This window comes from Musa acuminata, chromosome BXJ2-8, assembly GCF_036884655.1.
Source record: "Musa acuminata AAA Group cultivar baxijiao chromosome BXJ2-8, Cavendish_Baxijiao_AAA, whole genome shotgun sequence".
In the NCBI taxonomy this organism is placed as follows: domain Eukaryota; kingdom Viridiplantae; phylum Streptophyta; class Magnoliopsida; order Zingiberales; family Musaceae; genus Musa; species Musa acuminata.
In genome coordinates, this window is record NC_088345.1 from 48,472,612 (window position 1) to 48,500,267 (window position 27,656).

General features: G+C 39.8%; 5 protein-coding genes across 7 annotated transcripts; 1 reads left to right on the top strand and 4 right to left on the bottom strand.

Annotated features, from left to right (window-relative positions):
- The first annotated feature begins 1,912 nt into the window (after window positions 1–1,912).
- On the top strand, window positions 1,913–6,306 carry LOC135619883 (IRK-interacting protein-like). The gene is made up of 3 exons (XM_065122338.1): window positions 1,913–2,313; window positions 2,431–2,779; window positions 4,748–6,306. The coding sequence occupies exons 2-3, from the start codon at window positions 2,513–2,515 to the stop codon at window positions 6,269–6,271; spliced, it is 1,791 nt and encodes a 596-aa protein (XP_064978410.1). The 5' UTR covers window positions 1,913–2,313; window positions 2,431–2,512; the 3' UTR covers window positions 6,272–6,306.
- A 1,593-nt stretch (window positions 6,307–7,899) lies between these two features.
- Window positions 7,900–11,507, bottom strand: LOC103996259 (probably inactive leucine-rich repeat receptor-like protein kinase At5g06940). The gene is made up of 2 exons (XM_009417140.3): window positions 8,820–11,507; window positions 7,900–8,475 (listed from the first exon to the last, which is right to left on the bottom strand). The coding sequence occupies exons 1-2, from the start codon at window positions 11,143–11,145 to the stop codon at window positions 8,108–8,110; spliced, it is 2,694 nt and encodes an 897-aa protein (XP_009415415.2). The 5' UTR covers window positions 11,146–11,507; the 3' UTR covers window positions 7,900–8,107.
- A 143-nt stretch (window positions 11,508–11,650) lies between these two features.
- Window positions 11,651–16,645, bottom strand: LOC135619885 (uncharacterized). 2 transcript variants are annotated; one of them, XR_010489521.1, is made up of 3 exons: window positions 15,823–16,645; window positions 13,685–13,726; window positions 11,651–12,050 (listed from the first exon to the last, which is right to left on the bottom strand). XR_010489521.1 is itself a non-coding variant. In XM_065122342.1 (2 exons), exon 1 carries the CDS (start codon window positions 16,428–16,430, stop codon window positions 15,861–15,863), a length of 570 nt encoding a protein of 189 aa, XP_064978414.1. In that variant the 5' UTR covers window positions 16,431–16,645; the 3' UTR covers window positions 11,651–13,726; window positions 15,823–15,860. The 2 variants fall into 2 exon arrangements, 1 of the variants encoding a protein (XP_064978414.1); XM_065122342.1 differs by having other exon boundaries at window positions 11,651–13,726.
- A 1,963-nt stretch (window positions 16,646–18,608) lies between these two features.
- On the bottom strand, window positions 18,609–18,896 carry LOC135618469 (arabinogalactan protein 23-like). The gene has a single exon (XM_065119332.1). It carries the CDS (start codon window positions 18,826–18,828, stop codon window positions 18,646–18,648), a length of 183 nt encoding a protein of 60 aa, XP_064975404.1. The 5' UTR covers window positions 18,829–18,896; the 3' UTR covers window positions 18,609–18,645.
- Window positions 18,897–20,498: 1,602 nt separating this feature from the next.
- Window positions 20,499–27,608, bottom strand: LOC103996256 (E3 ubiquitin-protein ligase makorin). 2 transcript variants are annotated; one of them, XM_009417136.3, is made up of 5 exons: window positions 27,515–27,608; window positions 25,671–25,758; window positions 24,765–25,564; window positions 23,723–23,792; window positions 20,499–21,008 (listed from the first exon to the last, which is right to left on the bottom strand). In XM_009417136.3, the coding sequence occupies exons 1-5, from the start codon at window positions 27,553–27,555 to the stop codon at window positions 20,721–20,723; spliced, it is 1,287 nt and encodes a 428-aa protein (XP_009415411.2). In that variant the 5' UTR covers window positions 27,556–27,608; the 3' UTR covers window positions 20,499–20,720. The 2 variants fall into 2 exon arrangements, with proteins under 2 accessions (XP_009415411.2, XP_064978415.1); XM_065122343.1 differs by lacking the exons at window positions 25,671–25,758; window positions 27,515–27,608 and adding an exon at window positions 26,666–27,499.
- Window positions 27,609–27,656: the final 48 nt, after the last annotated feature.

The following is a 27,656-nucleotide window of genomic DNA, read 5'->3' on the forward strand; positions in this document are numbered from 1 at the left end:
CTTGAATTTACTAGATCTCCATTGTGCAATCCAGTTGGTTGGATGTGTTGCATCATAAAGATGGATGACGAGGGCTCCTGTAGTGAAATAATCAAAACTCACATGGGTTTGATGCTTGTTTCTGAAGAGAAGTGAGATGTGGGATTGGAAGAACTTTGACTTGGATGCTTGTTTCTAAAGAAACATGAACTGGGGGAGAGAAGAACTTGAGCTGTCTTGGCAGCAGAAAACAAGGGGTAAAGAGATTTCAGCACAATTTAATTCACTCTTTTAAGACCTGCATCTAATTCTCATCCACAACACCAAGTTGGTCATAGGGTACATTAATGTTACACTGCTACATTTATTTGCCATATTAGTGTCACCATCTCTGTAAATTGTGTCATTTTCTGTTCCAATACTTAAATGTACATTTGCCATATTAATGTGCTGTCTCTGTAAATTATAGGCCATTTTTTTTGTTCAAAAGCTTCTCATGCAAAAATGCATGCATGTGGCAAATTATAAATCCTCAAAGATCTTCTCCATCATCCATACATGGGCTTTGCATGTTATTTTAATTCATGATGCTCTCCCTTGATTCTCTGATGCAAATTAGATTGAAGGGATGAAGGAAAAGTAGGTGTTCCTTTTATTTCATTGGAGCAAGCATGGAATGATAACTTCAAGGGAGTCAAACCTCAACCAAGAAAAATGGAATTGGGTTGGAAACACTAGAATTCTCCACTGCAGTCTTCTCCATCTCAAGTCAACAAGGGAACAAAGCAGCGGCCGCCGCATTGCTCAATATTAATGGTGTGCTCACTGTCCAAGAACATGTATTAAAATGCTCTCTTCTCAAAGCCAATTACCTTCTTATCTTTTCCCCCAGCTGATAGAGCTATGTTCGAACAGGGAAAGTGTTCTCTGGGCAACGTGACGAGGGGACCAAGGCAAAAAGCTTTTTGCCTTCTTCTTCCTCTAAGCCGTTTTAGTGGACCTCATAATTCTATCTGGCAATGGCCCCTACCATGTACCAGAAGGATGCAAAAGTGACTGAGAACACAGCGGAAAGCATATAGGGGCCATCACTGGGTTGGTACTGTTTATGTTTGCAAGGCTTCAACAAGCAGCAGGAAGGAAAGAGAAAACTAGCAGAATAATATTCTGCAGAATATGTGCATCTCCAACCGCTGTTTCTCTTTCTTGGCTTCTTTACCTCATGAACTGTTGTAGAAGTTCGTTCTTATGCCTTGGATTGCAGGGGGGCTTTTTGTGGTTTGTAGCGGAGTTTTGACTCGCCCAATAGATGTGCTTCTCGAGTTTGGAGAAAGAAAGCACGAAGCAGAAGGTTTGAACTCTCGAGGAAGTGCGGCCTGCAAGCTCCTTTTTTGCTGCTGCTTACGGCGCATGCATGCCATGGGGCATTATGACAAGAAGCAAAACATGATTGCCATCTCTTTCTCTTTCTCTCTCTCTTTGTTTAGAATAGAAAAAGTATGAAGCAATTGCATTTTGCATAAAATCTCTCTCTCTCTCTCTCTCTCTCTCTCTCTCTCTCTCTCTCTCTCTCTCTATCTATCTATCTATCTACTTTTGTTAGTTGTTGTAACCTGACACAAATCGACTGTGGTAACTCTAGCCATAATAAAACTTGCAGCTGCTCACAGAGGTTAAAGAACGAGAAACTAATATGCTATCTTAGCTGGTTGATAATGACATCTTCAGCATCTATAACACATAATTGAAGCTCCATATCTCAAACAAATCCAATAAAGATTAGATGATGAATGGGGCACGTACTAGTGATGTGCCATCTCCAACAAACAGCCCACTGCTTGCGTCGGTTGTCCTAATAATGCCATCTCCCAACTCTGGAAACAAGCAAGCAACACTAACTCTTATTCTGCAGGCTGATAAGCTAGCTAGAGGACCATGGAAGAATGGATAGTGACAAATGCATCTTCTGATGTTGGACCAAATCCAACAGTCTTAAAGAACATATAGAACCAAGTCCAATCTTGTAACGTAAAAGCATTTTGGTGATTTAGGTTCTGAGATGAGCTCAAAGCAAGAGGAGTTGATGCATTCAGATCTCCATGCCACTCCATGTGATGTGACTTTAATGTTGGTGCATTTCTAATTTGCATCATCATGCAAGCAGCCCCTGGAGCTGCCAAGCAGATCCAGGTCAAAGAAGAAAGAGAAGGTTTCGTTCATGGAAGTAGTAAATAAAGGCCATGGCAAGTGGTGGAGATGGTGCATCTCTTCATGGTCATTCATGCCACTGAGCACTAAATTATGGAAAGGAGCTTTCTTTTTGGTGGAATACATGTATTTAATGCTTTCCTCCACCCTGTCCTTGGAGTTGTGTGTGCCTTTTACCCAGAACTTGGATTTGCTTTCTCACCCTCTTGTCTCTGCTTTTTTATGCTTCCCTTCCTGCCAAAGGTGGTGTTGTTGGATATGATCACCTCACTCAGGCTACAGCTAGTACCACCACCCCTTCCTGCCGTTGAGCTCGATCCCACCCATGCCATGGAAGATGCTGAGCTCCATGGATTTGCCTAGCGGCGGTGGTAGTGTTGCTGCTGCTGCGCAGGCTCATGGGATCAACAGGCAGCACGTCCAGGCGGCCATTGTAAAGGCAGCTGAGCTGAGGGCGCTCCACGCGGCGCTGCTCCAAGGTGGCTCCGGCGGTAGCCCCGCCGCGGTGAGGTTGCCCGCCGGTGCTTCCCCTTCCGTTTCTCGCGGAGCTAGCCAGTTCACGGTACCTGAAGATTACCCGGTCTTCACGCCGGTGAGTTCTTGCTACTCATCTGATTCGGCTTTTGCGCCGCTCTCGCTTGTAAAGTTTTGGTTTTTCTGTCGAGTGTACCGCTCTCCAGTGAGGAAGGTGGCATTTTGTTACATGCTTTCTTGATCGATTGGGGGGCATGTCATGGCATCTCTTGACAGATTCTTGCTGATTCCTTTGTTTCTTGTTGGATCAATGACGTTGAGCTAACATTACTCCTTTCTAACCAAGTTTATTGATCTCAGTGAGTGTTTTGGTTACGGTACGGATTTTAAGCACTTGGGCTTCTGCTAGCTTCCAGGGTTTCTGCATCCCCTTCAGTCTTGTTCTAATCACATTTTAATGGATTATACTATCACTGTATTGTATTCCCCATAGGAGCTGTGGGAGTAACTGTGTGTCTTGGTTTCTTTATTTGGATTCTTGCGTGTATGATGTGTAGTTGAATCATCTTATTATTGCCTTCGATACTTTGGCTGAATGGTTATTTGCTAGTTTACCAAAAGTTCATTACAGCTTGATGAGTGGTTAAAGTGTTTGCTAGATAACAATTACAAGCTTTTGGTGGCTTTTCTCATTAGATTGTCTTCATGTATGGAAATGAAACAAGGAACAAAATAAACTCTTGAGGAAAGGAAACCAAAAGCAACAAAAGTGAATACCAATGAGTAACAAATGGTCTGCATGACTTAACGAGAGGGCAAAATTGTTACTTTTTGAGAGGACAGCCTTAGTTTTGAAGCAAACCTTTAGCTGAGAAAATAATCTCATAGTTTTGAACCTCTCTTTTTAATGCTTCTATTTCATGTCCTATTGTGAGTATTTAAATTACCTGCATTAACCCAAGAGGAAGCACCTGTGTGGTTGTCTCTTTATGGTTCTTTACATGCTTAGAAATCCATGCAAAAGAATGAGAGAGCCGTGTGTTATCTGTTCTCTCTCAAAGTAGGAACTGTCTTGCAATTGTTTGAATGGATAGATTGGACTGCTAATGTCCTAGTTTTGTTAATCTCGCTTTATATCCTCTTGCTCTCACTTATCTTTGTTTTCCCTTATTTTTCTATAAATCAGCATATTTACTATCTTGCCGAACCTTTCACAACACCAAGATTGATCTGTGTTAGTTTTCCCAATTTCAGGTTGATGAACATCATCCTTGTCCCAAAATACACTCATGCAAACATGAGCATACTATATGTCATGAATCTTCATGGTGCTCTATACTCAGTTTCTCCTCTTTAATCAATTTGTGAGGATCTTGAGAGTATCAGAATATTTATTAACCTTGGTAGCTCTTTATTTTTTGACTCATTTATGTTATCCTTTGAGTTGACTTTGACCAATTCATGCAATGCAATATCTAAGCTTCTCCCAATTCCTTCTACCAATTAGTATGGTCATGTGACGGAGTGAGATCGATCAGTTCCTGAAGCTATTCTAATTAAAAGGGCCGCATTTTGGTTAATTTTCCATCTATTGTAGAAGAAATATGATTTTACATCTTTCTGGTTATTGTAGAGGAAACATGAGTGCACTAGAAATATTTTGTAATTTATTATCATCTATCTTGATCCTCTGTTGTACATAGATACTAGACGAGAATGAATGCCAGCATGAAACAAGTTACTCACTACATTCCTTTTTTATCTTATTTATTGGACATGCTTCTAGAGCAAAATTATGAAACAATTACTCTTAAATTGTGTTTTTATAGGATTCTCATGCTGGAATGTTAAAATTATTCAATTTGGTAATTTCCTGTAAGTTTCTGGTCTATTTCCAGAACATTTCACTGAGTTACTGGGGATTATACTAATTGTTAGATAAAACTGATAACATTCTAATTGCTCAAAAAAGAAGTGCTATTTGGAACCATGCTTCCAGGATTGTTGTCAATTGCTCTTCTATTCAATTTGTTTCATTGTGTGGTTTGTCAAATAATCTTCCCTTCTTTATTGAGACTTCCAACAGAGTTATGAAGAGGACCCCCTGCCCGGATACCACTATTTTCATCCGGAGAATAGAAGCTTATCGCAAATCTGGAATGAAATCGGTCTGGAAGAAGGAAAAGATAGTGAAGCAGTTGCCTTTGTTAATAGAAGTACGAATAAGCTTTCTCCATCAATCAGTGAACTGCACATTCCCTCTGCAATTGAGAATGTATCCAATGGAACCTCATGCGCTAACCATATGCCCCCGCTGCAAGCCTCTTCGGAAGCTGATGATGTCAAGTCCTTAGGTAGAAGAACAGAATCTGGAGAATATACAACAGTCTTGACAAACGATACATGCAACCAAGAAACTGTAAACATGGAAGTGGGTGGTGATCGGAAGAACCTCAAGAATGCCAAGAGCACAGAGGTCTCACACGATCCCGAGCAATCTGTAAAGACACACATAAAACACAGAGGGTCAGGTCTTTCATGGTTGTTTCCAAAATCAAAAAAGAAATCCAAGCCGGAGATGTCACCGAAAATGATGGAATCTGAGGGCATGTCCCAAATTTTAAAGGAATGGGGGGTTCTATCACTGGAATCGCTGAAGAAGGAGCTCCTCGAGGCCAATGAAAACAGGGATGCTGCACTGGCAGAAGTCTCAGAGATGAGGTCCTCATTGGGAGAGCTGCAACAGAAGCTAGTCAGTTTAGAAGCATATTGTGCAGAGCTGAAGAAGGCCTTAAAACATGGTATGCATCCAAAGAGTTCCCAGATTTCGGACAGATCTAATTTGTCAAAGAGAACAAAGGCCATGAGCAGCAACAGAGACAATTCGATGCCTGTGAGCCAAGAGGTAATGGTTGAGGGCTTCTTGCAGATAGTTTCAGAAGCCAGGCTCTCAGTCAAGCAGTTCTGCAAGATGCTCATCCACCAGATTGAGGAATCCGATGATGATCTGCCAGAGAAACTAAATTTGCTTCTCCAGCCACATCAGATGGCACTGATCACTGGTAAGTACTCAAAAGGAGTTATCTATCATTTGGAAGCATTCGTAAACCAAACTCTATATCAGGATTTTGAGAACTGTGTGTTCCATAAGAATGGTTGTCCAAAATTTCTGGATCCCCGGGAAGAGTGCAGGGAGAACTTCTCATCTTTTGTTGGGCTTCGGAATTTGAGCTGGAACGAGGTGTTGCAGAAAGGGACCAAGTACTACAGTGAGGATTTCAGCAGGTTTTGCGATCAAAAAATGAGCTGCATTGTTTCCATGCTTGATTGGTCAGCGCCATGGCCTGAGCAGCTTCTGCAATGCTTCTTTATCGCCGCCAAGTGTATTTGGTTGCTCCATTTGCTGGCCTTTTCCTTCAGCCCACCCTTGACGATCTTGCGTGTCGAGGAAGATCGTGAATTCAATCCCCTCTACATGGAGGATATTCCCTTGGACAGGCACAGACCGCAAGGCGCTACCCGAGTTAAGATCATGGTGATGCCGGGATTCTATGTTCAAGATAGGGTGCTGAAGTGCAGGGTCCTCTGCAGGCATGGTTCTGTACCATAATCATTCATTCCAAAGAATTCTTTTCTTTTTCTTTAGCACCACATTTCGGCTTTCTGGAGTGATCAAAATTGATGTTTCATCTCCATAACTGCATGCTTCTCTTTTAATCTCTCTTCTCGAGTACAGTTTGTAATATCCAACTAACCACAAGTGACCATTTGGAGAACTTGTAGTGGATCCTGTCATAATTATGAACAACTAAAGAAATTTGATCACAGTTACCTGATCGATTCATTGGATTGTGAATTGTTGAAAATATAGAGTTACCGAATGTCAACTATGATATTTGTCTGGTTTACACTAAAACTACTGCTTGTTCCAATATATAAAATGAAATAACATTTATTTATTTCATGTAATTATTACCTGATAACATCCATGCTTAATTGAGCAGATGAGGCCAATGAACACAGAGAACAGTAAACTTTTTGCTCAAGATCTTCCAAAGACGGCCAAAGTTTCGCAGCTCCAGCTCTCCTAGATTTTGATCCTAGAAATCAATGAGAAAAAAAGTGGGCAGAAGACAAGATTTTTCTTTCAGAAGTCTCTGAAACGATTGAATAAAGCAGAATAAAAGACCTTTAAAACTTGGTGAGAATAGAACTGCTATAAGTCAACGCAAATTGAGAAACAAAAAGGAAGAAAACACTATCTGCAGGCAGGAGCTCACCGATGTGAAATTTTCTTTCCATAAGAATTTTCTTTTCCTTTTCTTTCTAAAGGACATAAATCAATTGAAGAAACAAATAGCTAAAGCTCCAATATCAGAAAAAAATTTATAGTTCGCGTATATACTGAAATGTCAGTCATGAAGCTGCTTATGTTGAGTGCAGTGTTGTGAGCATCCATGGAGGTTTTGGTGGGTGTTGTGCTAATGTTCTTCCTCACTCAGAATCTGTTCCACAAGTCCTTAAAAGATCGAGACCATATCCATCGACTTACTGCGATCTATTCAGGTTGTAGATGTTCCCAACGAGAAAGGCCACCAAAAGAATCAACAGTTATTTACCTGATTGAACTGTTTGATGCAATAGCTTTCTTCCAAGCACCTTTGTGCTTCTAATATCCAGTCATGGAAAATTTGATGTAGCTCAATAAGAATCGTCAAAGCTATTCATTCTTGATGGCATCATCTATAAATATAACAGGTGCATATTAGAAGGAAGACGAAGGTATCGGGAGAAAAAGACTGTAATTTGCTAGCCGGGTTATCTTCTAATCTCTGCCATTGTTTCTTTGCATCTTCCAGTTTTGGGATTAAAGCTGCTGATGTGTTGAAGAAAAGTTTAGGATTCTGTCCTTTTCAGGCCACGCACAGTAGATGAGAGTTGACTTTTGTCTAGCTCGAGAGGGTTGAACTGTCCTCAAAGTCAAACATAAGCAGCAATAGGACACGAAGATCGGAGTTGCTTTCTCATATTTTTCACACGTTATTCAACTTTGTTTGAGGAAGAAAATCGAAAAATACATATTTCTAATTTTTGTAGGCCACGGGGGATGAGGGTTGACCTTGGCCAAGGGTCAAACGTAAGCAGCAGCATGTGAACACGACGATTGGGATTGCATTGTCATATCGTTCACAATTTCTTCTTGAAAATAATTATAAGCTGATAACTCAAAGTAGCAAGTCAAATCTGGTAGCTGATAACTCAACTGATGCAATAAGTACTACTCCATATCACTATTTCTCACTGTACAAACCTCTAAATCAAACTAAAAACCTCAGAAAATACAAATAAAAAACAACAACAAAATAGATTAAGCTATGTAAAACATTTTATCCTTTCTCACACTCTTTGCAGATTGGAACCACTAGAACTGGCAGAGAGTTCTTGTTCACTGCTGGCCCGAAGGCAGCAACTCACCGGAGCACATTGGAGGGTAGATGATTGGCTCAAGTGACTGCAAAGACCGGACAACCTCAATGATCGAGGGTCGCTTCTCGGGCAAAATAGCAGTGCAGCGAAGAGCAAGCTCCAGTACTTCCAACATGTCTCGCTGTGCCGTGCCAGAGATCTTAGGATCCAGTATTTGTGGAGCTCCATTGGTCATGTTTACTTTCCTTCTTACTAACTTGACGACGTCGAGCGTCTCCCGAGCTTCTGGCTGCTCAGCTGGCCTTCCGGTGATGAGTTCCAGTAGCACGACCCCGAAGCTGTACACGTCCATTTCCTCTGTTGGTTTCTTGCTGCTGCAACCATACTCTGCAACCATTATCAGCATACATTATCATGCAGTTTCCAGTGCCAACTGCTTATAATGAAGCAAGGCAATGTTCTTGGCATCTATAGCAAGTAGATCTTTCAGCTAAAGGAAATTATATTAACCATTACTAGAGTGCAGTGCATTACGTCTGTAGCATAAAAGAGACTCATCTACTATTTCAGTCAAGAACATCATGTGGCTGTAATTTGTATGTCATCAATGTTATCGTGATTTCAATCCACTTCAGTACAATTGATGCAAGAAGAGTAAAGGCATCTCATGATTAAATTGGCTTGACACCGAAAGAACTGCAAGCAATGTTTTCTCACATTATATAGCTTACCTGGAGGCATATAGCAGTAGCTACCCAACTCGGAAGCTACTGATGATTTGTATGAGGTCTCCCCAATCACACGATCAAGGCCAAAATCGGATACCTTTGGCTCAAAATCATCTCCAATGAGAATATTGTTAGATTTCATGTTCCTGTGAAGTATCTGCGAGACATAATCTTTGTGAAGGTAGAGTAATCCTTGTGCAGATCCAATTGCCAGTTTGAGGCGAAGACTCCACTCGAACGAAAAGCCCGGTCGACGAAGAGCATCTCCTAAGCTCCCCTTTCGCAGGTACTCGAAGATGAGAAGAATGGTGCCTTTGGAGTAACAAAAGCCCAACAGCTTGGTCAGGTTCCGGTGCCTGGCCTTTGCCAGTATCTTGATCTCCGACTTCACCTTTCTGAAAGATAAATTACTGGAGTTCAGCAATCTCTTGACTGCAACAAATTCTCCCCCTGGTAGCTGGACGACATGAACTTTGCCGAAAGCTCCTTCACCGATTGCATTTTTCTCAACTAAAGCCATCAGCAGTTCCTCCTCTGTGATCCTGAGAGGATAAAAGAACACCGATTTCCATGTACATGGATTCGACTTGCTTCGAGACAACCTATATACCACATACAGTCCTGCAGTTAATACCATGAAACCAACAGCAATGGACATCACGATTACTGCCCAAATCAATCTGTTGGTGTTGAATCTCTGCCTTCCCGGTGGCACATTGCATGGATTAGGCAACCCAGGTCCACACAAGCCTGGATTCCCCTGTAGAAATGAAGCTGGAAGACCAGAAACCAGAGAAGGTGGAACACTTCCTGATAGCTGATTGAAAGAAACATTGAACAGAGCAAGTTTCAAGTTTTGAAGCTCCAATGGGATCTCGCCACTGAGTTTATTGTTGGAAATGTCGATGTACGTCAACACCGGCAAATGTCCAAGAGAAGGTGGGATGTTCCCAGTGAAACTGTTGTCTGCCAAGGATAAAGAGACCAACTTTCTGCAGTTCCTGAGCTCCGGGATGGATCCAGTGAGAGAATTGTGGGACAAATTGATGATGCTCAAGACAGGCGAATCAAAGATGCTCTCAGGGAGATTGCCAGAGAAACAATTAAGCGACGCCGAAAACCTGTACATGGTGTGAACCAGACCGAGACCTCGAGGAATTCTACCCGTGAAGCTGTTGTTGTCGATCTGAACTTGCTCGAGCCGAGAAGACACTCCAACCAGATCGGGTAGTTCGCCCGAGAACTGGTTGTTCTCAGCTCTGAAGAGCTTTAACTCTGGCAATGACCATAAACCAGATGGAAGTTCCCCAGCGAAGCTATTGTCGTGCACCTGAAACCTCTCGAGACTCGAGCATTTCTCGATGATGTTAGGAATTGGACCAGTGAAGGAGTTATCGTGAAGACTGAGCTCGATGAGAGATTTCCCATAACAAACATCAGTAGGAAATGATCCGGAAAGCATGTTCTGAGAGAGATCCAGAGTAGTCAGCTTCAGAAAGGCCAACCCAAACCCCAAGGGGATTTTCCCTGTCAAATTGTTCTGGGAAAGGTCTAAAACCTTCAGTTCACGAAGACCAAGGAAGGATTGAGGAATGGCACCGTAAAGACCAGATCTTTGCATCAGAAGCCATCTCAGTTTAGCCAGTCTCCCGATTTCTTGCGGCAGTTCAGATGCCAAAGATGGGTTCTGAGACAGGTCAAGAAGGACAAGCTCACTCAAGTTTCTGAAGAGGGGAGGATGGAGGATACCTGAGAACAGATTACTTCCCAAGTTTAGAACCTGGAGGCTGCCCAAAGAACCCAAGCTGAGTGGTATCTGCCCTGCGATGCGGTTCCTGCTGAGATCAAGTGTGGTGAGATTGGAGAGCAGAACTATCTGGTCAGGAAGAGTTCCCCAGAGGAGATTGTTGCTGAGGTTGAGAGTGACGAGTCCGGCGCACTCAGAGAGCTGGAGAGGGATGAGCTGGTTGAAGAAGTTGTTGGCAAGGTTGAGGTGGGAGAGCTGAGGGAGGTGGCAGATGGAAGGAGAGATGTCACCAGAGAGGTTGAGGTTGTGGAGATCAACAGAGGTAACCAGAGAAGTGGCGTTGGAGCAAGTGATGCCAGTCCAGTTACAGTGGGTTGTGGAGTTTGGGGACCAGTTGGACAGAGCCAAGGTAGGGTCCTCGATGGAGGACTTGAAGGTAAGGAGGAGGTCTGATTCAGAGGAAGAGCCGAGGGTACTGAGAAAGGATAGAAAGAGAGGAAGGAGGAGAGTGCGGAGAGCTGAGGAGGAAGCCATGGCAGCAAGCTCTCTGGTGTTCCTTCTTCCCACTCCTTGTGTCTGCATCAGATTTGTATTCTGCTGCGAAGGAAGGATTGTGTTTGACTTCAGATGCAGTGACGCTGCGGCACTGTTTGCTGTCTCTGAGTCGCCGTGTTGGCTGTTAGATTTAGTCCTTGGGCATTAAAGAGAGACAGATACAGAGAGTCCTCCTCGGTCAGTGAATGTACTGCAGCAGTCAATCCGACTACATTAATCGATGATCAGTTATTCATTTCAACATCATTGTTGCTAAACAATTAAACATTGCAGATAAGACATGCTTGGGATAAACAAATGGAGAAGATTACTGCTGATAGGGATGCAGAATCCAAAGAACCCGTGAATCCGATATGACATGTCAGAAATCTCTGAAGCAACAGCGGAAGAGACAAACCGAGTCCACCCGCCCAGTTCTCTCTCTCTCTCTCTCTCTCTCTCTCTCTCTCGCTCTCTCCCCGATAGTTGATACAGCTACGTCCAAAAAGGCGCATCGCTGTGCACTTTAAATTGCTGTACTCGGATGCTCTGCTTTCTTTTTTCCTTTTTCTCCCCTCTGAAGTCTAAACCATAGGAAGTGGCAAGTCAATGCACATGAAATGTTTTTGGCTGGAAGCTACCCGTGATTGATTCAATTGTCATGCTCTTAATCTGCGGTGGATGTTGTTGTTTGATGACCAAATGCTGCAGCCCATCCAGCGTCGATGGACAAGAGATCTCCAAGAGCCACAACATCCTTCATCCAAGTTCTTTCTGAAGGTGTCAGCCATGAAATAAGTCTATGGGCTTAATGATCACAGACACAAAGACACAACCCACTCGAAGAACATGACAACACGGTGGTCTTTTGTGCTCAAGCACGTTCCCCACTAAGTCCAAACCTTAAGCAGGGGATTGCAATGTACTTTCCCTCTTCAAATTATCTTCTTTACCTGACAGGTAAAATGAACACTGATCAAATTGATGTAGTCTTGCTCTACTACCACTTCAAATTACATGATCTGATCTCCCAGAGAAGAAGAGAAATCCTAATCCCATCAAAGGGCTCTTTTAGATAACAGTGGGGCCATTGCAATGAGTTAATGGCAATGGGTGTGGCCTGCTGTGGTGTGATGACTGATGTCCCATGATATGGACCTTTCAAGTGGTGAGGACTGCGTCAGCTCTGAATGAAATAAATTCTTGAGCAGGAAGACCACTGCACACCAATATAGTAGCTCTTGTCCTGGAACACATGAATTTGGGGCTATGATGCAAGAGTAACATCCATGGAGCTGACCTATCTCAGCAAGGATGATGAAAATTGTTACATTGAGCATGTTCTTAATGCACATTTTGCACTATTATTATTAAACTATTATTTAGCATGTACACTGTTATGTTATTCTATGTTTGCAAAGGATTTCTTGATTGGTTTGGAGAGTTTGGTCTTCTCTGGGAATGTGAAGTTTCTATATGGTTTACTTGGGCACTGTTCTAAGCACTTGTACAAGGTGGGGAGCCCATTTGGACACTGAGGTAATTAATTGTATTTGGTCATATTTTCTTGCTTAATGATATGAAGTTATTTCACAGCAAATAGCAAATTTTACTAGTATGATGGAAGGAAGAGAACCCACATTCACTTTTTAGCTGTACACCATCCAAGGAGAATGCAACATGCCGAAGTTTAGATCACAATAATGTTGCAGCATGTAAATATGTAATTGTATGTATATGCTGCAAATGATATATTGTATGCAATCAAGTATTTGTAAGTAAATTACTTCTAATTAAATTTACAGATGGCATAGATTTCTAGGCAATCAAATAGCTTGTTAGTTCAAGCCTACATGCTAATTCATTGGGGGATATTATTCAAGATTATCCAAAACTATAAGTGCTGGGTTTATTTTGAAACTAAGTTCTGAGTTGTAGTTGAGGTGGTAATCTAAGTACAGCACTAGATGGGTTTACAAACACTAATTTGATCTTAAGCATTTTATGATAGTGATTAAAGCTTAATAAAGTTAGTAGATCTGTTATCTCATCAAGTGAATTATCATAAAATGATATCATAACTAACCTAGTACTAAACATGATAAGATATTTAAGTAAGAAAGGACTTTTGATCCTAACTTGACGATTCATCACGATGTGTGAAGTCACAATTGAACTACAACTTACATGCACCATGTTATATTTTGATTTTGAGTTATTTTTGTTTACATGAGAATATTAAAATACTAAGTGAGAAAGCTTGTAATGAAAGACGACCAATCAACTAATAAAGACTAGACAAGTCTACTACCATTAACACTAGCTTAAAATGGAAAGTTCGATAAGGTTGATAAATCAGTTATAGTTATCTGAACTGTGACATACCATCTATGTAAGACCATTTCTTTCATAATTATATGGGCATCTAATATGTAGAAGAACATGAATGGGGTTGCACAAGGAATATAGTCCAATCTAACAGGAGATTCTCATCAGCACTTTAGCCATTTAAGGGTAACCCAGAAAGAAGTGGAAGTGAAAACATGCAAAAATATTTCGAAACCAGTTGTAAGGAACTCACTCATACCTATCCTTGAGTAATCCATAGATCCACAGCCAGCATCATAACCTGTTCAAAAAGACCCTTTGGGTGGTTGAACATTAGAAAGATAAGGTCTATGGCATCATCAAGTTCTAATTTTATAGGCTGTAACGGAAAAGGTTACATTTTGAGGTCCTGACATTTTGCATATTCTTCTGACCATAATTATGCAAAACTGGGGAGTGAAATCTCTTTACCAGTTAAGTAGTGTGCAAAATACATTCACTATCAGAAATTTCAAGTTAAACAGCCAGTTGATTTTACTGGTCTCAGTCCATGAAAGAACAGAAAGGCAATGACATACTTTGAGAGTTTGAGTAACACTTATCCCAGTTCATTCTTTCAGCTTAGAGTGCCAACCCAAATGTCAAGCTGTTGCATAATAATCAATAACCCAACAATAGTACTTTCGGGACAGAGAAATATATCTCTGCTAACATGCGGCTCTAGTAATTGTTATCAGCTACTAGCCATAAATTACAGCAAATAGATATCTAAAATTGAAAAGGAACAGGTGCAAAATTATATTCAAAAGCCACATTTGCTTGTTAATGAGAATCACCAACAAATGATTTCTGGCATGAAATAGGACATTCATAATGACAACAGAATAGCATGCCATAAAGACATCATAGTGGTAAAGAAGAGAAGATAAAGATTTATGAGGTCCCCATGGTATTAGTCAGATACAGCAACTTCAAATACACTTGCAAGTGCCAAAAAAAAGAAAGTACTGCAACTCTGCATGGGATTAGTGATTATTGGAAAAAACATATGAAGAAGAATGCATAGAGGAAAAGAGATAGGGTGCCATAATTATGAAGAGAACCAAATAGGATGTATGGTCATGACCCATTAACTTGTTAAGCGACTTGGCCAAAGATGCTTAAAGTCAAGTTAATGATAGTACACTCATCAAATTCTTATAAGTGAACTCAACTATTTATCCACTACTAATATGGGATTAAATTTAGTGTTATAATTGCTGTGTTACAATCTTACAATGTATCACTTATCAAAAAACAATTTGCAATGGATGATTAATTGATTAAGTGAATGAAATCATAGTCAGATCTTTAGATTTTCTTTTTTCAATGGGAAAAAGGGTGGATCATATGTTTGCACCAGCAAAAGTTTCATGAAATATAAGCATTGATGGTCTTAGAGATATGTACTCAATAATGAAAGGCAAAGCAAAATTAACTGAAGCCGAATGATTAAAAAGCAGAAATTTTGGATTGGAAAGTAAAAGACAATTGAATAAATTACTCATCAGATACTTCACATCAAAGGACTGGAGAGAAACATAAGCCAACCAGCTAAGCTGAGGAAAAGAAGAGTGTTGACAAAAATAATGTTAATTGCATGGAAATCATAAAAGATACTGGCAGATGTATGCTACAGAATTGTTAGTAGGCAGATAAACCCTCCTTTACATTGAGGTCATTTAAACTGCCATTTTAGGTGCTAATGTTCTGTAAATTATGGAGGATCCTAGAATAAGGTAAGATATGACAATACAGGTATGCAGTCAACAAGATTTTTCCTTTTCACCCCATGATTAGCTCAAATTCAAGATGAATCCTTAAATATTGTGACTGTTCATCTCAAGATGAATCCTTAAATACTGTTCATCTCAACTCCAAGTGCATCGAGAATTAAACTGGTATCAGTTGATCGAGGGTAAAGATGATAAATGAATTTTATCCTTGTAACTAAAAATGATTCTACTTTTTATTGTTTCGACAAGAGAGGAAGGCCTCGAACAAGATGCGCATAGATATAAACTACCAATAATCCAAATATATCGAAAGAGAATTAAAATGAATCGCATATCCCATTGATCAGCAACCTCAAGTTTCCACAAGGAGGCAAACTCCAACAATTTCTATGCATCTAGTTCACCAAATCACACAATTGTAACACAGCTCTATGGTAACAAAAAGAAGCACAACAGAAGAACAACAACACATCCGAGCTTAGGCAACAACAACAAGGAATTGCTGACAGCAATTTCTGAAGCATTTCTGAGTACATTATCCAATAAAGGACCATCAACGACAACATCATAACCTTATTCTATGGATTTCAAATGGATCGCAAGAGGGGAACAACACCCTTACCTTTGTCTCGTGTTTGTCCCTTCACAGATTGCACGGCATCAGCAAGAAATGGCCGCGGAGGCCTCGGCCTCCAGATACTTGCAGATCCTCTCGACGACCTCCCTCCCCTTGACGCTGTTCTGCTGGAACCTCTCGGCGCACCGCTGCTCCACCTTCTCGGCGACGGCCGCAAGCGCCGAGAGCGGCTTGCACCGAATGCTGGTCTGCTGCCGGAAGGCGGTCCACCCCTCCGGCAGGTCCGGGTGGGGCCGGTAGGTGGACCGCTCCTCCACCTCGAGCAGGCCACGGAGGCTGGCGTTGCGGACCACGATCTCCATGGACCGCCCGCGTGCGTCGACCACCGTGGACTCGACGCAGTGACAGACGACGGCATCCTGGCCGAGGATCCGGCGGAGGATGAAGGGGAGGGGTGGCGACCGGACGGTGATGGAGCGGACGGCGTGGAGGCGGCCGGAGGCGGGGTCGAGGCGGCGGTGGAGGGTGTGGACGTCGACGATGTGGGAGAGGAGGGCCGGGGTGTCCGGATCCGTGAATTTGCGCCAGGCGGCCGTCGTCACGCGGTCCCACGGGTGGTGGTACACATGATCCTGTGTGTACGCGCGGACCATCGGGCGGCACCGGAGGGGGCGGACCTTAGGTTTCAGGCGGAACGGAGATTAGGCTTCTGTGACAAGCCGAGGAGCTTAGGGTTGTGCGGCGGCGAGGGCGTAGTGAGGAGGAAGAAGAAGAGATCAAAAATGGAAGATGGGGTTTTACATATGCATCTGAAGACAGAGAGAGACGGTCGGAGGAGAAAGGCATAGAGTCACTCGGGTCGACTCGGCCGAGTGGGAGCCGAGTTCAAGGTTCGGGTGGCAGCATGCGGGGCTCTACGGTCAAAACCCGGTCGGGTTTTGTTAACCCGACGAGATGGACTCGAGTGACAACCGAAGACCGTCTTTTTCTATTGATTGGGTCAGAAACGGAGTCTGAGCTAAACCCTTTTTTTCTATTGATTTAGATACGTGCAAAGCATACGAATAGGGAAGGCCTATACATTAATTTCTTACATACGAATAAATTGTTATCTTTCTTGATTCATTGTATGCTGTCTCTTTTAATTAATAAGCCGATAGGAATCACAATCGTAAAGTCAAGAAATGGTTGATCAGATGGTTCAAAATTTTTCTTTGCATTTTAGTACATCAGATAATTTTCCGATAGGGAATAAACTCTTAATATTGAGTTAATAATTACAACAATCATCTCACCCTTATAAATCTATTTATTTCTTTTGACTTTTAGCATCTATCTAAACAGAGAATAGAATATTAATAGTGCAAATAGATCTTTATCATATCATCATTGAGTCAACAAAAAAAATATTTTTAAGCAATGTGATAATAGTAAAAACTAGTTTTCTGATATTGGAAGAAAGTTGTATTGAGATTTTGGAATCCTTGATAGATTAAAATTTTATTATGTTCGTAGATACAACAATAATTGGTTTCCTCTAACATCTCAGTAATTATATATTTTTTTCTTGATCAAAGATTTAGTTTAAAAATATCTATGACAAAATAGACAAAGATGGTATCACAATACTTGTGACAAAACTCAAGATACTAACTCTTGCTAGACTTATAGCATGTTGTTCACCGAATCATGGTTTGATGATCATATGATTGCTATGAGTTAGTTCTCAAAGCATGAAGTGGTCACACAACTCACCCATGTTTCTTGTTAAGGGATCGATGCATGAAGTTCTCAGCTTTTTTTGTATTTTGTTTTTCTCGTTTGAAACTCTCTCAGCTTTTGGATATATGTTATCCTACATCTTGCATGATTTTCCAAGAGTTCAATTTATGGAGCTCATATTTGTAGAACGATTCCAAGAGTTGACATCCATCTTTCAGCTTGAACTCGGGCATGCTTCATAGTCTATCAGCAAGAGAAGACATAAAAGTAATCCAAAGTCAACTGTCACTCTTCTATGGCCTCTGAGTTCACAGCCTCACCAGTTGACTTGGCTTCTCTTTCTCTGCAGGGAAGATTTGTATGCAGTGTGACTGACTACCTACTGTGCTGATGCCGCCTCAGCTTGCATCTGCTATGCTCTTCTCTCATTTCTAACCTCCACAGAAACAGGGCTGTGATAGAATCAACAAGGCCTCAACTTTCCATATCACAAAGCTGAAACCATCCCTTAGCTCACTGTAATCACTTGCTAACTCAAATAAAAAAAAACAAGACACACTTTTGTTCTTGATTCATAAACAGCTAACTCTTCTCCGTCGACTCACCGGGATGATATTTTCGATCAATCATACAGACAACTGTTATGTTAATACTATTCGATGAAATTTTATTTAGAAAATATTCTCCCACATTACTCCACCTAAGAATAGTTTAGAATTCGAAACTTTTCCTTTGATTCTCGCATAGACCCTCGTACTGACTCGAGTATGGTAGTAGGCTTGTATTTAATATCAACACTTTGTAGAAGTATGGGACAAATTAGATCGATCGATTCCTACATTAACATCATTAGATCATAGTAAATTATATTGGTGATTTGTTACTTACGATTCTCGACCAGTTTGGTTGTCACAGATAGCAATCTCATAGGGAGTCCATTTGGCACAAACTCCGGAGAAGAATAGTGATACCAAAGCGATGTGAGAGAAAGACGAAGTAACATTAAACATCAACGTTGTTCGCCAATCACATTATTTGAAGGAGGAGAACAATGAATGCTAGAGATCAAAAGATGTCAACGGTAACAATAACCCCCACTCGTTCACTGTTCACGTAAGCCCTGCATGAGGCTCGCCTTCCCTTCTTCTACTGCAGGTAGAAGGCGAAGAAGGAGAGGACGGAAGCTCCGATGACGGCCCCAACCGCGGGGATGGCTGCGAAGGAAGCACTGGCGGGGCCTGGCGCCGCGGCCGGGGCCTCAGTCGCCAGGGCGGTGGTGGCCGCGGCAGCGGCGACGAGGACGGCACAGGCGATCTTTCTCATCTCCATCGCTGGGTCGCTACTGCTCTCGCCGGCGTGGAGGAGATGAGAAAGATTGGTTCTCAAAGAGTCTTTGTTATGGCAAGCCTGAGAGGAAGGGAAGGGATGAAGGGGGGTTTTAACGCGATTCTTCGAGGGGTGGAGTGATCTCTTTGGAAGCCGTCAAAGGATTTGTGGCCTCTGCTGCGTCTTCTTCGGGTGCACATTTTGAGGAGGGGTTGGTGATTGACGAGGGAAGGCTTGACATGGTTGCATGTGCTTGGAAGGTGGAGGGTTTGTTGACCACGCTGTTATTTTTAGGGCACCAAAAATTGAGTGGCTAATTTAGCACAACAGCATAGTTTTGGATAATTCATATGTATGATGAAATCAAGATGTTTTCTGTTGTATATACGCAGAATATTACAATAAACTTTCAACCTATATTCTTCAAGAATATACTCTTCAAAGAAAATATATATACTCAAAGTTACCTAATTATTTTTTATTAATATCTTTCTTGTTATTCGCTATGAAAGTACTTATATTAATTTGACAAAAATTGAGTGTTGATATCCTTTCATATTCTATTTTTCATTTGTCCTCCTTCCGACGAGTTAATTATATATTACCTTTTATACTTAGACTCTATTAACATTATGATTTTTTACTTAAAAATTTATATTGAGATCCCTATAATTCTGAAAATAAATAAATAATTTTATTTGAACATTAACTGTATTGACGAAAAACATAACACATGATAATATATGCTGAATCAACATGAAAATAATAGACAAAATGATAATTTTAATATTCCTTCCATTTTTTAATACTTAACTTGTAAAAAAAATAATTTTAACATTCCATATGCTAAAAATGAAAGAGATATTAAAATTATCTTATTACTCATCATCTTTGTATCGATCCAACACGTGATACTATTTGACGATATTTGTACAAATTAGATTATTTATTTCACTTTCATAACTATAAGAATCTAAATATATTTTTTTTAAATACAATATATAATTAGCCCTCTCCCAACTCTTATATCCTTTTTTTTATCTCAACATCCATACTCCCTCCACATCCTTCTTCTCCATTTTAGACTTCTACTCCAGTTTTTTATCGACTTACAACGTGACATCAACTTTGACTACGCCACAAAGTTCAGGTTTGATTGATGGTTTTCACCGTCATATTAAACATGTTGTCAGTGTCGTTTACTTTGGACAACCATGCACATTACAGACATAAAACAGTGATGAAAGGGTGTAAAAGATAGTTAAGAACAGTAGCACAATGAATTGCAACCAGCAGAAAACAAGCAGAAACATAAGAGGAGCTCAGCCTTAACAAGTGTTCATCAACTGGCACTTTATTTCATGCTCCAGAGGAGCTGCAGTTTGACTTTTACTGAGCTTCAACAACAGTTGAGGATTAGAACTCCCACTGCAAGTGGCCAACAAATCATGATGACCCCAATCACCTGATGATCATCTCTCCTGCTAGCCCTGGATAACATCCTTTAAATTCAAGAACTAAAGTTTATATCCATATTGGGCTGCTACTTGCAAAATATGGGAGATAAGGTCATGGAGACCTCTGGTTGGATCAATTTTAATGATATGCAAAAATCATAATCAGTCAATGACACTGGCATAGTGCCTCAGGAGAACCTTCTCAATAAGTGAATAGGCATCGACTAAATTCCAGTTGCTAGTGATTCAGAGATTTGTGCTCAGCTGTAAATTTTACACCAAAAACATATGGCACATGCAAGCACAAAACTAGATGACAGTAAAATGCTGCCAGATCAAGATTTGAACATAACTCCGTGATAAAAGTTGAAGGAAACTCAGGAGACTAGTAGTTTAATCCATTGACAAAATATATATGGCAGCAGCACATTATCAGAATTAGTTGTCGTCATCGCTTAGTAGTTCTTCATCATCCATATGCATAAGAAGAAAACTCATATGCATGAGTAGTAAACTGCCAAAATCCTCTTCATCAAGATCCTCAGATTCTTCTTCGTCCACATCAAGCAGAGCAGCAAGATTGGCTAACTCATCCTCCAAGGCAAATGGGTTGATAAAATCTTCTATTTCTTCTCTTTCCATTATCTGTCGGGACCTGTGTGGATGGGGCCTGTTTCTGTGAGGCCTATATGCACTTCGCCTATTTGCATGTGGCTTGTAAGTGTGCTGGAACATAATGAATTCGACATTGGTCATAAGTCCAAAACCTCCATGCATGTGACTAATAAAATTACAGAAAGAGGTACTCGAAAAAAATTGCAATGACAATGACAATAATACCTCGATTTAGAAAAAAAAAATTAACATTTTATCATACAGAAAAAGGACATACTTGGACTAACAAAGTATATGCTAAGATAAGGGTTCATCTTTTTTTCCATATGTCCTGAAGTGGAACATAATCTCATATCATCATCATAAGCAAAAAATTCAGGTTCTCAGCCAATCCGTAAGCACTAATTTGTGTGGTCAAGAAAGTCCATGTTACACCCCAGTTTTAGTTTGACGTTGGATGTGTGAAGCCAATTGAGTTGTTCCATCAGCTAAAGTGATGTGCAATGTAAACTTAGATTTAAGCACTTTGGATTATAGAATCCTAGGTTTATCAAGTTAATGGATCAATTATCCTATCAGACCAAAATAGTATTAATGGATCCAAGTGAAAAAGGGTTATCTGTTAAACTATTCAAGTGGGCTAAAACATTTCGACCGGAAATTCATGATCATCAAGTGAAAGGGTTAATTATCCAATTTTGGTGAGTCATGACAAACGTATCATCGAGAACCAAGAATTAGACATGATGAGGGATCCAAGTAGGAAAGGACTAGCCCATGGATGGAACAAGAGGCACCTCACGACATTGAGTTACCATTGTGCCTCGCATGCACCATACTAGAGTTTAATTTTAGGCTATAATTGCCAAGAAATCAACTGGGCAACCACAAGATCCACAATGGCATAACAATTTAATGGTGAAATTTCTTTAGAGGAACTTTGCACACAGACCATACAGTACATTGAAATATCCTGGTATTAACTAATGCCTGGCAGCAGTCATTACAAGTCTGACTTTTTAAGACGACTAAAAATTACATTGCTCTAGACATGATAATCTAAACAATCTCATGAAACGACAGGAACAGAAATTGCACATATGAAACATCACCATTTATCAAATATAGTAATCAGCTTTCTGGAAATTTAGTTGCCTAAGTATACCTAACTAGCCCATGATTTAACCAATAAAGCAGGGCGCTTCTGTCCAGTTTCCTTCTTACTAGTGGGGTATCAAGAACCAAGCCAAGAAAACAACAACGAGAACTTCTTGATATTAACTATCTCCTAATCCCACATATCGTCCCTCTCAAAGCCAGGAACATAAATTCTCAAGTTACAGGTAAAAAAAATACTCTTGATAATTGCATAACTTGATCAATCTCCCTAAAAATAAATTATGTAATAAGGAAAAATAAATAACTAGATTAAAAAAATCATTCTAGCAACACATAATAATACCACAAACACACAAATTCAAAATTGAAAAACTTCAAGACATGCATATTAATGGGGTTTGATCTGGGATTTGGAATACAAGTGCTTATATTCACAAATCTCTAGCCTTCATCCATGGTCTTTCAGAGCTAATCATTGCATTTTAGCAATGCATACTAATTAGGTATGGGCCACAGTCATGCTAATATAGGAAAGCTAATAGTCCACAATTTTGTAAGAACTTAAAGAATGACATGCGCTATACAGTCACTTAACTTCTATTTGGAAGATAGTTATTGGCAAATATATAGGCATATAATGTTTATTTGAAATGCTAACTAATAGTCTGTTGTAAATTAGACAAAAGCATTAACCATGCAGCCCATGCCAAACATTGCAATTTTGCTTCCACACGTCTAAATTAGGTAATGACCCAGAGATAGTATGCTAGAGTTCTTATTTGATTCAGCTGCACAATATGATGCTTGAGAGACATGCAAACACATGTTCACATGACTAAAAGAGAAAACATATGGCTGATGCAAGTAGTGTTAGCTGGATCCCCGATCCCAACAACAACACATTAGACACACATCACCATGCAATCAATGTGCCATAGACAGCATGCTTCAGTCCACTGACAGATGGACACACTGGGGAAGCTGAGAGGAAAATAGGAGGGAAGGATAGAAAGAAGCAAACGAGAAAAAGAAAATACCACTAATCACAGAAATATTCATGTCACTTGCAAGGGCAGTGAGAAGGGAGAGCCAAAGCGGGTGGGAAAGGAAGATGGATATGGGATAAAGGAAAGGGCTCCCTGATCCCATGACAGTTAAGGGAATCAAACTCCATCAACAAACAGATTAGTTCAAGTGGAGATCCTCTCTGTACTTTTGATAGAATTCTTATTTCACGCATCACAACTATCCACTGACATAAGCCCCACCTAACCAAGTTTCACATCTCAATTGTTGATTAAAAAAAGGTGAAAGGAGCAAAGGAGAGAAGAGAAACACAAAGGGGGAAAAAATGTATATATTAATTATATTTTGCCAGATTGGATAAAATTTTCTATCATAGATAATTTATTCTAAAATATATTAATATAGAAGATAAAATTCTTCAATGACATCTACAAATTTATGTTTCTAGCATATAGAATATAATTAAAATGCATAAAAAATAATTTTGTATGCATATCCAGCATTCCTTTCTTTTTTTATATATTTACTTCTGCCTAGCAAGCTATGCACACATATCCAGAAAGAAATGTACCACCTTGAAGCTATTTTTCAATTTACATGAAGTTGTTCCCATGATTTAAAACATTCGCATATAACACCCATGTGAAACAAAGAAAGCCAAAAGCATAAACCACACTAACCTTGTAGAAACAACTAGCCCCGAATGGACATGTTCCGTTACCAAAGTCAAAATATTTACAATCAATCAACCTGCCAAAAAAATGGTATGAATCCGACCACATTGTGCATAATTAGATTAAGAAATAATAAAATTTGATCATCATTTGAAGTCCATAGAAGCTACTACATGATTGCCTAAGTTATTAGAACAGCTTCATAAATAATAATATAGCATTGTCTTGCAATGAAGCATTGTCTTGCAATTAATTTTAAATTATTCGTAATAAGATTTATTCCTTGTTAACGTATTCATCTTGAGTTACTTCACAGCTTGTATGTACAGTCCAGCAATATAGAGTCCAGCTTAATTTTAAATTGTCAGCACTTTAGTCAGCTTGTATGTCAGAAGTGAGTTACTTCAGAGTTTGTTTTGGTCATTACTCTTGGGAGTTTCTAGGTTCAAAAGCTAAGCAAATAACCGAATAACAAATCTAGCTGATGCACAGACATATATGCAACATAGATATCGTTGTTTATGTATAATTTACACCAGTGGAAGCTCATGAAGCACCCAAAAGAAAGAAGCAAAAACCAAAAGTGATAGAGAGTCAGGAAGCTTAGCAGATATAAGAATTGATAATCTTCTGGGATATGTCACTCATGCCTATATTATTTAAATGGCTTAGAAGATAATATCTGAGTCTGAGCTGATAATCAAGCTGAATTTTCATAATCCAAATTTATCTGTTTCCATTTAGGAGAAATTGATAAAACACATTGGGGCAAAGCAGCATTTATAACTAAACAACAGGAATTTCGTAATACATGTACTCATCATTTATATAAAGATGAAATCCCATAAAATGGAAACTATCATATAAAATTATACTTACAAACAGAATAACTAATATGTAGTCATAGATTACAAAGGCATTAGATTAATTACTTCACCACAAATTTTCTAACATTACATAGTCCACATGAAAAAAAAAAAAACTAGGTTAGTGCAAATAAAATGCAAAACAACTTGAATCAGTATGCGGATATGTAAACTTTACATACTTGAGCTTGTCTTTGTAGCTAGTGATTATTTCTTGTTTTTCTTCCTTTGTGGTGAACCAAGTAACACTGGGAACAACGAAGTATGAATGCTTTCGGCACACCGGGCAGGCCCTTAGTGCAGTGTCCAAATCAATCCCAGAAGCTGGAGAATTCCGACGCCAGTTCCGAATACATGAAATGCAGAATGGGTGGTCACACTCAGATAGTATTCCAAACTTCCGTTCAGCATCTGTGGGCTTAGAAAGTACTCGCTCCAGACAGATACTGCATTCTATCTCCTGACTGTATTTCGTAGTTTCATGGAGCTTGTTATTTTTCTGACACATTGTTATGTGTTCTTCTCTTTTGTCTTGATGGAATGGATGCAAGCAATGCATTTCGCAAATGGAACACATGTCCCCATGAACATCAGGGCAACTTTTGCCATGCAGGCAACTACCAGTGATGTGAAGGGCACAAATTTCTGAATCAGCTGGCCTCATGTGTGCAGGAACATGGCTGCCCTCATTGCTTGGAGAAATATCAGCCCCATGTTTCTGCTTTTGTGCATGTTCCAAAGGAGGGGTATGAGATTGGCATGAAACTGGCAAGTCCACTGGAATTCTAAAAGCCTGACTAGTTTCTCCTTTCAAAGAAGCTCTAGGTGGATGAGCAAATTGAGAAGAACTAGATTCTACATGATAACTCTGATGAGATATTGGTGATGCTGGATCATATGAATTATGAGAAGAAACTCCAATATGGTTATACCTGCACCTACTTCCATAGGTGCACAACCCTCTTTGATAGAAGTTACATACCTACCAACGCAAATAAGCAGAAAATAGTTACAGCAAAGCTCTATGTACACTGGAAACTGAAAGTAACCAACATGATTGACAAAAAAAAAAAGTATAGTGATATTACATTATTAGATTGATCTCTCCAATCATGTGAGAATTCACAATACTCCCCTTTTAAGCATGTTCCACGTGCAAAGTACTTGCAAAGAATTCTGGGTTATAAAAATATATATTAGATAACACAACCAAATGTTCATGTTTAATAAGGCCATAAAATAGAGTGAAAATATGCAATGTCGCTTATATAGAAATAGTTCTTGATACTGATGACAGTAGAACATCTGAGAAATTCCTACAGCGAAAGCATGGTCAAATGTCTAATACTTAAGCTTTGACTTGTTGATATTAGGCCAACCCTGGGCAAGTATCAGTTCTGCACAAGATACACTGATAGCATCCTCTAATTTGGAGTCCTAAAAATGTTACCATAAAACAACATACATAAATAGTCAACTAAGTTATTCAACCTGGAAGCCGACTACACATGAATCATAATGTAGAGTAGATCTGGAAATCAAGTCCAATGTTTTTGGGAGATCTGAGATAAAATATCAGATGCACTATTATAGATGTAATCCAAAGTCAACTCCATATTTTGAATAGAGATCTACCGATGGGCCACGAGGATTCTCGAGGATTCTCATAATAAAAATCTTGGGAGAAAAGTTTGCATGAAATATTATAACAATAGCATACCTTATATGGCTGACCTATACTGATATATAAAATCAACTTTAATCCAAAAATAAAAACACCATGGTTTACAAAATCAGAAGATCCAAATATCAACTTGCAACCATGTCCTCAAACTCAGATAGATGGACAGCAATAACAGCAGCTATAGGAGCCTCCTACATTGAAGTTACACACTTTGGAAAATCCACAAAACTTTCAAACTTCTAAATCCAGATGTTAGACGTCCCTAGAACACTGAAGCATCACAATCTGTTTTTCAAAATAATTCTAAACTCTGTGTGAATCAAGCAGCCTCCATTAAATTTCTGTTTTATGGCTAAATGGTGATACTAATACTCATGAGCCCTTTAAAGCAATCCTCACCCGCACAATCAATTTGAGTAGCAAGATTCTCCATTGACACTGTCGAACCCAAGATGCTCCACTTCCCTCTCCATCTTTGTCCCCTACCATTGTCTTTTCTAGCAAATTAAGGTCCTCATATAACCATTACAAATTGCTACAGCTTGAACTATCAATCAGATAATGGAACCAACAACCTATCTTGGCACAAAAATCTATTTTGTCTTTTCCTAGAGTTCTCTGAAGTCTCTCTAGTATCCCACCAAGCTCACAACAGTATATCTTATCTCAAAAACCTATTTTGTCTTATCTTAGAGTTCTCGAAAATCTGTCACACTCCATTACAAACAAGTCTTCTACAGTCGATATCTCTAGTACCCCACCAAGCTCACAAAAATCTATTTTATATCAAAAAACTATTTTGTCTTATCTTAGAGTTCTCTGAAGCTGTAACAGTCCACTAAAAAAAGTCTTCTCCAGTCAATATCTAGTATCCTACCAAGATCACATCTCTTCATAAAAATCCAAACAAAAGATGCATATGAAATCCAACATCCACAGGATCCTCATAGTGCCCCGAATCATCTTCGGAAGAGCCCCAGTATCATCAAGTTAGGTCATTAAGACATCGAACCACATATTTTTCATTCCACGAACTGCTATTAGCATCCATACGACACCGTTATCAACTCCCAAAAGATTATCACAGCAGAGAAATCCACCTAACAACCAGAAAGAAGCATCGAATGTCTTAACAAGGAAAAAGGATACCAAAACTCAATCGACGACAAAAGAGACGCAAATAGATCAGCGAGTAAGCTGTTCAAACTCGGAGACTGATCAGAAGGTGAGGAATCCAAGTGACATCACCTTCTCGGCATGGAGGGAAGAGGAGAAGACGAAGTCGGCATCCAAGTCGGATTGGACGGAAGAAAAGAGAATAGTAGGGTTTAGTAAATTATATTGTATTTGCTTCTACGGCTTGCAACGGCTCGCTTCGTACTCAAAACAC